General features: G+C 38.0%; 1 protein-coding gene across 1 annotated transcript; it reads right to left on the bottom strand.

Annotated features, from left to right (window-relative positions):
- Nucleotides 1-402: 402 nt before the first annotated feature.
- Nucleotides 403-3,309, bottom strand: LOC143613870 (uncharacterized). The gene has a single exon (XM_077087472.1). It carries the CDS (start codon nt 3,268-3,270, stop codon nt 448-450), a length of 2,823 nt encoding a protein of 940 aa, XP_076943587.1. The 5' UTR covers nt 3,271-3,309; the 3' UTR covers nt 403-447.
- Between the last annotated feature and the right edge of the window lie 7,344 nt (nt 3,310-10,653).

Raw genomic sequence — 10,653 nt, 5'->3', positions numbered from 1 at the left:
AGGGTTACCCCAAAGAGGACCCCTCTGTCCCTTTCTGAGGGGTAAGTAACGGCACTGTTCATTTTGTAGGTGGAAGAACACAGATCCAGAAGAACCATCGGTGAAATAGTATAATCAAACCCGAGGAAAGTAGATCTGCTACCAGTGAGTAGATCCACGTTTCTTCAGTAGTTATTAATATTTTTTTTTTTAGGGTTTGGTTGTATATAGTCTAGGGGCCCAAAATAAATTTCTCTAGGTTTTTTTTTCTTTTTTACTTTTTCTTTTTCTTGTATACATAGATGGTCCCATCCATGGTAATTTATTCAGAAGTAAATAGGATATGATACTTGAATCTTGGTTTAAGTGTCGCAAGATATAAATTGGTCAAAATGAAAACAACATGGTAGATTACATTGTGGGAAAATTGATCTACTAATTAATGTACCAAAATTAGCTAACCTAGTTTCAAATCTTGCTACTCATTCTAACTAATTTTGCTAATATTTCTTGAGCAGCCAAAGTTTGAAGATGATTATGACCAAGCATAACTGTCCTGATACTAATACAAGTCCTACACAATTCTTCCCCATTATCAAAATAACCACCTCTCAACAACAATTTAGCTCTTGTTTCCAATAATGTAGCCTTCAAAAGTGTCACATCTTGCCAAACATATTCATCAATTCTTTGATGTGAATTCATCTTATTTTTCCAACAAAGTGACCCATGACACCAATCTTGTATTTGGGACACAAATGATTTCTCCACTTCTTCAAGAACATTTGTGCAAACTTTTAGCAGCTCCAAAGATGAATTGCATCTTGAAAATGTGTTAAACGCATTGATTGCTAACGGGAGTGCAGTTTTCTTGATGAAAAGAACCATGTCATGGGCTTTTAGTTGGACCAACGGGGGCTCGTTTTTGTACCCGAATACAAGAAAAGCAGAAGCCCAAAGATGGTCCCAGTTTGAAACTGGGCTTCCTAGTTTTCTAACGCCTTGTAGCGTTGCTTTTGCTGCAAGTAAACCGCCTTTTAGCTTTGCAAATGTTTGAGTAATCGGGTGGAGTAAAATGTGGCATCCAGGGTGTCGGTTTGCTCTTCTTGCAAGCCCTAACTTGACCAACACTAGAGCCGAATCTTCTTCACTTCTACAAGTTTGACTTGTTAAAAACCCTGAACAACAAAACAAAGTCATGTTTGCACACTTGGCCCATTTCTTGAACCGGTTGGCCGAACCAGCTAAGCTGGTTGCAGCCGTGGCTAGTAAGTTTGCTGACACTGGCAGTGGTGCGAACCATGCACTGACTAGAAGCATCTTCGAGGCAAGAACATTTCTCGTCCCATTTTCTTGTAAAATAGTTATGCAAAAGATCAAAACTTTGAGTAGAAACTTATTATTTCCCCAAAACACTTCATCAAAGTAAGATGAAAACTCCTCTAAACCAATATTATTTATAGCTTCAAAAAGAGTCGAAGGCGCGATTGCGAGCTCAGAAATTAACGACCCGATCACCGACAACCCAAAACTCGATCTCCCCAACTTCTCATCAAATTTTGCTAAAATTTCAACTTCTTGACCCGGGTATTCTTTCTTTCGTCTTCCTTTCATTAACAAGATTGCCTCTTTTAACGGAAACGGTTGAAGTTGCATTGGATCAAAGCTCATAACTTTTTGTAACCTAGTTGTGATAATAACATGTGATCCACCCGTGTTTCTTGGTATCAAATCATGCAAATCTTTTTCGGTTTCAAGATTATCGATTATCAATAAGTACGGCATATCGCGAAACAATTCCCGTTTTACCCTTTTGAAAGCTTCTGATTCTTGCTCATCAAAGCTCCTTATCCTCCCTCTTTCTTTCTCTTCATCTGCACTTATATCCAACCCTAAGTTTAATGACAAATTGAATATATTCTGCCTAAAATATCTTTCTTCACCACCTACCCATAACACCTTTTTGTATCTTTGACAATATTTGTGTGCAAACTCTAATGCCACCTCAGTTTTCCCCATTCCTGGACCTCCATTGATGCACATTATGCTACTTCCAAGATTCTTGTATTTCCCACTCTTTGTTTTTTTGTATTTTGGTCTTTTTATTGAGTTTCTTGTACCAATTTCTAAAGTTATCAACTTTCCATTTCTGCCCCCATCACCTTCACTTTCTTCATCTGCTAAGCCTTCTGATGCCCCTTGTGTCCCTTCTTTCCCGCCATTTCCAGCATTCTTGCATTCGAATTCCCGACACCTGAAAAATGCTGCTTCGATTTCCGCGAGCTCGCCCTCTCGGCCGACGAAAATCCGGTTTTTCTGAAATGGGATGTCGTCGGTGTTTTCGGCTTCGTTTTCTTTTTCGGCTACACTCATTCTTCCAAGTCTGCCCCTCAAGATCCCAGCTGTTTTCGACACGCATAACCGCCAGTTACCCGCGTGTGCTTCGAGTTTAAACTCGTGTGACCGCGTTAACCCTTCGATCACTTCTTTCCCTTCTTTACTATCCGGATTCTGACCCAAAAGATTAACAACTTCTGTGAAATCAGTGTCAAAGAATAATGGTATCAGATTCTTTTTTTGAGCAAAGAATCTAATTTCCTCTAGGGTTAGGTAACTCAACAGGCTATCTTTAGTAATAACCACAACTCCAAATGTGACTGAACATATGATTCTGTCAGCAATCTCATGACTTTGAGAGTCTGAGTATTTTGATCTGTCAGCAACAAATGATGCAATGCCTTGAAGCTCAAGTTCTGATTTGACCCATTTACAGAACCGGGTCAAGTTAGGGTTTTGCCCATGGTATCCTATGTAAACATCACAGCTTCTCAGTTTTGCATTGGCTGGAGACACAGAACCTTTTTGGAAGGAAACCCTAGGGATAGCGAATGAGAATGAGACACGTGGCGCTGTTGTGGTGTTAAACTCATAGGATGGTGGAGTGTGGGATGTGCTTGGGATGTCATCAGTGCCAGAGTTGGAGTAGGATAGAGGAGTGGATGGTTGAGTGAAGGTGGTTGGTGTGGTGGTGCTTGTGGTTGTTTCGGGGTGGTTCGGGTCGTCTCCAGTGGCTCGAGGCGATATGTAAGGCGATTGCAAGGCGGATACAAAGGCGGAAGATGGTGGTGAGATTAATGAGGGTGAGTTATATGGGGAGGATGATATTGATGTTGCTGGCACAATGTTGGTTAATATCTCTTTTCTTGGTTTTTGAGTGGAGTTTGAAATTTTGATGGTGAGGTTTGTGGTGGTTGATGGTGGTGGTATTGGTGGTAGTGGTTCTTGATTCATATTCAAATAATATGTTCAAGAAATCTTGTAAAGATTGGATTTTTATTCAAGAATCACAATCACATCAAAAGGGTATGCCACATTTTTATCAAGATTGAAAGTGGGCATGCATCAATGTAAGAAATCTTGTAAAGATTTGATGTTTATTCAAGATTCATAATGGCATCAAAAGGGTATATGCTAAATTGGCAAAATATTCAAGAAAACATATTTTTTATGAAGATTGAAAGTGGGAAAGTAAGAAAACTTGTAAAGGATGAATTTTTATTCAAGAATATCACAATGACATCAAAAGAGTATGTGCCAAATAGCTAAAATCATTCAAGATTGAAAGTGGATATGTGGGAATCAATCAAAACCAGAAGTTGCATACCAGTTTTTGCTCAAATTTATGGTGACAGAAGAAGTTAAAAAAGGGTTCAAATCTATGGTTGTGATTGTGACTGTGAATCAGAAACTGTGATGAATGCAACAGTGGACTTTTATGTGCAGGAAGAGGAGGTTACTTACATACATGTGAAATAATACTTGAAAGCTTTAATTTGTGGGCCTTCACTAGTCAGATCTCACAAGTACCACCATTTTTAACCCTTCACATATATGAGATGATTGAAGTGCAATATCTAAAGCTGAAGGTACATGTTTACCTATTTCTCTTTAAAGATGTATGTGAGCAGATGGGTTAGATTCACAAGGTTTTGATTATATAAAAAATTTGTTTAAGTGGCTTTAAAAAAAGCTGCAGAGAGTGGATTATGGTATAAACAAACCATTTTCATTGGAGTTGGGCACTTTCTTTTTGTTTTATGTGCTGTCCAGATTACAATTCAAAATCTTGGGAAATTACTAAACTATGCACATGTTTTGACTGGAATCTAACATGGGTTTTGCCCAAGATTGGTCAGAAAGGTAAATTTTGAAGATAAAAGAGGCTTTTGGAGATGAAAGCTCAGAACTTGTTGGCAATGGAGATCTCTAATTAATTAATTCTTGATAATAATATAGTCTTGAAATTAGTTGTTAATGTGCTAGATTCTTTAGCCAGGCAGGTCCAGGTCTAGGGTAAATGTTAAAAACCTTGCTCCCCTTTGTCTGACATGTATGGTGGCAATAATGTTTCTGAATTTGAACATATCTTAAGCATGGGTGTATAGTTTACATGATAAGAAATATTTCAAAAAAAAAATAATATATATAGCAGTCTTGCATTCCAGATAGCGCGCAAATGCCAAGGGGCACTCCTTAAAAATACCTTAAGTGCCCAAATTAAATCAAACAATGTGGTAGTGCTACTATTTTTTTACCCTAAAACTACCCTAAAGTACCTATATTAAATTACTAATTGCGGTGGTGCTCCTGAACTACCCAAAGTACTCGAATGCATTTTTCAACACAACATAATTGTTATTATTGAGTAAAACCTCATGTTCGTGAACCCCGTTGTTTTTATCAATACAACTACCTAGTGCTAGAGGTGCACAAACCGGTTTTTTTAAAAAAACCGGTTCGGTTATTAACCGGACCGGTTTTTTTTGGCCCGGAAAAAAACCGGTTCGGTTAATAACCGGACCGATTAATAACCGGTTTTTTTCTGTCAAAACCCTAACCGGTCTAACCGGTCTAACCGGTTTAGAAACCGGTTAGAACCGGTTAATAAACCGGTTTTTTTATTAACCGGTTTTTTTTATTAACCGGTTTTTTTTTTTTTTTTTTTTTTTTTTAAATTTCGCGGTTTCAAATACGAATATTTGTTTTTTATATTTTGTACTTAATGAAGACCATTATTTTTTCAGAGTATAAACAAACCGGTAACTACAAGGCAAACCGGTAACTACAAGGCAAAACGGACTGACCGAAGCCTTTCTTTGCTTTCGTTGTTAGGGTTCTTTGCTTGGAAGATGAGTATGAGTGTGTGTTGGTGAATGTGTTTTCAACAAACCAAAGATTAAAAACATATAACTTTCATTTATAGTTTTTACATTAAAAATACAAACATTAAATCGTTATCGCATATTCGTAACTCAAAAATACAAACATTAAATCATTAACACTGAAGAAATCTCTGCCAAGAACTGTTGTTCATGATTTAACTCAAAAATACAAACATTAAATCGTGAACTAGCAGATGCTCCTGTTGTTCCCAATCGCAGTTTGTTCATGATTTGCCTCCATGTTTGCTGTTTCTTTAACTAAATTAGAAAAATCCAAATCAACAAGTAAATAAGAGCACATATTAGGAAAAAGAATGCTTAGACACGATTACATGAACAACTTGCTGTTTCTTACTCATGATTTGCCTCCATGTTTGCTGTTTCTTTAACTAATTTTCTTCGCTACCCGATCCCGAGCTATTTCTTAGGTAATCGTCGTACGCGGCTTATTCATCGGTCATTGGTTGAGTGTGTCCTTCATTGACCTCGTCTTCATACAAGCCCGCTTCATACTCCATTTCCCCCTCGAGTGAGCGTTGATGTTGTGCCCTATCAAAAGAGTCCAAGTAATCCTTGTAGCAAATCGACATCTCTATAGCTGGTGCAGTGAGTCGAGTCCTCCTAATCGATATAACCCTGCCAGAAACAGAAAAAGCAGACTCCGAAGCTCCAGTGGAAGCTTGGACCGTTAGTAAATCTTTGGCCATGGTGGCGAGGATCGGAAACTCATCCTCCTTACCTCTCCACCAAGCCAGCAAATCAAGACTTCTAAATTCATCCGGAGTCATGTGTTTCACAAAGTTGGTACCACCATACCTTCCAAGTTCACTGCTTGGGGTGTTTACCCTTTGACGTTTACCGGCGTCTTCCCAAATCATGTAGTACATCCCCATTTCAAGGTCGGTTTGGGATTGGGATTGGGCAACAGCTCTTAACGAGTCATGAATTTGGGAAGACGACCCGTATTTTGTAAGGTAGACATCATACATGTTTGACAAGGTGGTGTTGAAAGCATTCTTTAAAGTTTGGCTATAATAGGGGTTTTGATCGTCGTTTAACCCAAGCTCATCACAAATTTTTTCTATTAAAGCTTCAACACCACCAACATTGATGCAAGGGTTTAACGCAGCAGCACATGTCAAAACAGCGGGTAGTTGTTGAAAATATTTTCTAAATTTTTCTTTCATTTTTACACCCATATCAAAATAAGGTGCACCCCTACAATCAAGTTCACTCAACTTTATGCACATGACAGCAATTTTTGGTAAAGCAATGGGGCTTGTTGGATAGTAAACCCCGAATAAACTAGTTGTGCAAGATTTAAAAATTTGAAGGACCTCCGTAACGATCTCAATCAATAACCAGTTTCTAGGATCATATGGTGCACATTTACCCCTACTTGACAAAATTTGATGAAACACAATTAATGATTCTTTTTGTTGGATGGCTTTCTCAAACATATTACAAGTCGAGTTCCATCTTGTTGGACAATCCCAATTTGGCCCCAACCATTGACAATTAGCTTCTACACAAAATTTTTTGTATCTTGAAAATGTTTTATTGTTGCTAAAAACATCTCGTAACATTCTTTTAAAACTGTTTCTTTGCGTTTCGATCACGTTTAACCCATCTTGCACGGCCAAGTTGATAATATGTGCAATGCATCGGCTATGAAAAAACGCTCCATCACAAATAGGTTTATACTTTAATTTTAAATGGCCAACCGCGGCCGTATTGTTGGACGCGTTATCAAACGAAATTGAAAAGATTTTATCTTCAATTTTGTATTGTCGAATGACTTTATCCAAGATTTGAAAAATATTTCTACCCGTGTGCGGGTAATCAAACAATTGAAACGCAACGGTTCGTTTCATCATTTGCCACGACTCGGGGTCAACCCAATGAGCCGTCACACAAATGTATGAGTCGGGCGAACCATGAGGTACCAACCAAACATCCGTTGTTAAGTTTACACCAGTTTGTAAGTTTGAAAAGTATGAAATTAGTTCGGATTTTGCGTTTTTCCATGCTTTAAGACAATCTCTTTTAAGGGTCGAACGACTTACGTGTTGGTAGCGTGGTTGAACATAGTTTTGCATCATCTCCGTGAATTGAGGGTTGTCGAAGTGGTTGAAAGGAAGTGTTTGTTGAATCACAAAGTTTGAAAACTGTTGACGTACCGCTTCAACGTCGTACGTAAACACCCCTCCTTGATTCGTCATCTCCGGCTGCGAACTACTTCCCGCTTCGTCCTTCAAGACCTTGCAAAAGCGCTGTTGTATATGCGCTTTTAAAGTGGAGTTTGCATCTTTGGCATAGAACTTCAAACAGTGCTTGCATCGAGCTTTTTGGCGACCGTTAGACAGTTCGCATAGGTCGAAATGTTGCCACACATCTTGGTTTCGTTTCGTGGGGATGATCCGAACGACCGTTATGTCTGTGTTCGAGGCTCCCATGTGTGAAGCAGCACTTTGGGAGGCCATGATAATAAGAGCGTATAATCGAGTATGAAATAAACGAGTACGAGTATGAAATAAACGACTACGAAATAAGAGCGTATGGAGTGGTAATATGGTATAATTGAGTGTGAGATAACAAAATAATCGCGTATGAAATAAACGTTTAGAGCTAGTAGAGTTGTATAATCGAGTGTGAGCTAACCTACCCAACCTAAACTATATATAGTTGTTTGTGGGGGTAAAATGTTAAAAAAAACGGCTAGAAATCAAGAAAAAACGGGCAAAAAAGGACCCAAACGGTCATATGGCTGTTTTATAACGGTCAAAAAACCGGTTAACCTAAAAACCGGTTAACCGGTTTTGTTAACCGGTTTTTGACCGTTAACCGGTTTTTAGGTTAACCGGTTTTTTAATAACCGGTTTTTAAATTTAACCGGTTTTTTTACTAACCGGTTCAATAACCGGTTTTTGTCCACGAATGAGTAACCGAAGTATTAACCGGCGGTTCAATAACCGGTCTAACCGGTTTTTTAATAACCGGTTTTTCTATTAACCGGTTTTCGGTTAAACCGACCAAACCGGTTCTATAACCGGTTTTTTTGAACACCTCTACCTAGTGCATAGGTTGGTTTTCCCAAAGTACCTGTAGCACCTGATTTGGTTACCCGCAAATGCCTCGTGCACCCATTAAGTATAATCGTAAACTAAATGCAAAACTAAACCGTGAACACTATAGTGTATGGTGTAAGTGACTTGTTTGTTTAATTTAGTAGATTTGATATTGACTCGATTCAAATGTTAATATTCAAAACTTTATCCTCTCTAATGGGAAAGTTTTTAAGCTGGCCTCCACTAGGATCGATTCTTTTATTACTTATTATTTGTTTTATTATATATATTATATATATTATGTTTAATTACATTTATATATTTTTGCAATGCAAATCTATATACATCTTTAACATAATATTTTTATTTAATTATTTTTATGATTAATATGTACGTTAGTAATTATTATAAATTTTTTAAGTATTGTTTTAGTCACTGTGACTTACTCCCTCTTATTATAACCCAAAAGATTTCACTTGTTTCTTTTAGTAGTATGGGACATTTACATATAACTTCTTTCTAATTTTTCTTATTATATATTTTCTCAATGCTAAACCTTTAATTGTATATTTCCCTTTCCTAAATCATATATATTACATATCTCTCTATTTCACCATTTTACCCTTAATAAACTAATTTACATATACCCCCTTTTTAATAGTAACAATTACATATATCTCAAATTTATACCCAAACCGAGTCGGTTTTAAGACGAACATATGCAGATTATAACAAGATCAATTAGGGTTTGTGGTCTCCATAAAAAATTGTCAGGGAAAGTAGACATACTAGAAAAAAATGGATTATAAAAGAAACTCGATGTATGGACGTTACTGCGATCCAACGCCGGAAGAATGGAAGCCGTCGATGTTTGTAAGTTACTGAGCGATGTAACGCCGAATGAATGGAAGCCGATGCCGTTGTTTCTGTCAGATGTTTGGTTTTTTCGTTACGGTATTGTGAATTCAAAATGGTAAAAGGATAATTGCATATAAGAAGGGAAAATATGTAAATAAGTGTTTAGCTTTTAGGATATATTTAATAATGGAAGTTAGGAAATGGATATATGTAAAAATCCCTAGTATTATTGTCTACCTTTACGTTAATTTAATATAGTCAGAAAGGTGAGGTGTAGAATTTTGGGTCTATTGTATGTATTAACTAAAGAATTTATGAGGGAATAAAATGGACACAAAATAAAATGGATAAGTGAATAAAATGAATTAATATCATTTTATTATTATATTTGGTTAATTTGTTGGGCTATGTATAGTGAAGGGTTACAAATTGTTGATGATTTTGTCTTGTGGCGTGCAGTCAGCAAAGGGGAGTTTTTTTTAGGGTGTAGTGGTGCATAGAGCAATGTTAGAATAAGAAGTGAATATTTCCTAAGAAGTGTAACAGAAGATCTAAACCATTGATTTGATTATAGGACACATGGGTATGATCATCCATACTTCTTTTATTATTTTTGGAATGAATTATTTTATTATTTTTAGAATGTTAATTAAAGAAGAAAAAACAGTTCTGGCCAACCATTTTAAACAGCTGTCATCCACCCCCCTATCACGTTTCCGCCGCCCCCACCTTTTCCGGCGATTCCATGGTTTCCGGCACCCCCACCTCCGTTTACCCCATGTCCAGCTGCCACCGCTACCAACCATGTTGACCATCGCTACCCAGCCACCAACCCGATTCAGCACCAACAACCTTGCCACCAAGCCGCCTCGTCACCAACAACCACCACCCAGCAACCGCCACCGCCACCCTGCCTCCAAGCCGCTACGGCACAATCAATTCAGTGACGGTTGACAACCGGTTATGTTCGGAATGGGTTTTTGGAACAAGGGTTGGATTGTTCCACACCTGTTTTTCCGGGGTACTTTTCCGACATACCACCCAACAACCGCCACCTTACCACCAAGCCGCTCCGGCGCCAACAAGGGTTGGATTTTTCCAGACATGTTTTTGGAACAAGGGTTGGATTGTTTTAAACGGATGAATGGTGTTGGATTGGGGCCTAATGAGGCAGTTTTAGTGACGGTTGTTTCGGCTTGCTCAATTGGGGTAGATTGAAACTGGTGTAATGATTCATTCGATCATAGACTCGTTGGATTGTGATGTGACGGTGAATGTGTGGAACGGGCTTGTTGATTTATGCTAAATGTGGGTACATTGATGAAGCACGCCAGTTGTTTGAAAAATGCCCGAAAGAGATACTTCATCATGGAATGTGATGATATGTGGACTTGCTAAACACGGGCTCGGCATGGAAGATGATGTCGCCGACCACTGATTTTAAGTTGCTTGTTTCCGGTAAAGATTCAAATGACGAAGATGATGTGTTCAAAGTGTTTTTGTTCTTTATATTTATTGTTTGACGA

The sequence above is a fragment of the Bidens hawaiensis genome, unplaced genomic scaffold (assembly GCF_021521415.1).
Source record: "Bidens hawaiensis isolate Kalapana, Puna unplaced genomic scaffold, B.hawaiensis_p1.1 tig00038492_1, whole genome shotgun sequence".
Lineage (NCBI taxonomy): Eukaryota > Viridiplantae > Streptophyta > Magnoliopsida > Asterales > Asteraceae > Bidens > Bidens hawaiensis.
The sequence above is the reverse complement of the archived record's forward strand: the minus strand, read 5'-3'. Positions and strand labels throughout refer to the sequence as shown.

Bases quoted from the DNA above. Each gene is read 5' to 3' on its own strand.
- LOC143613870 (XM_077087472.1), bottom strand. From the start codon at position 3,270: ATGAATCAAGAACCACTACCACCAATACCACCACCATCAACCACCACA.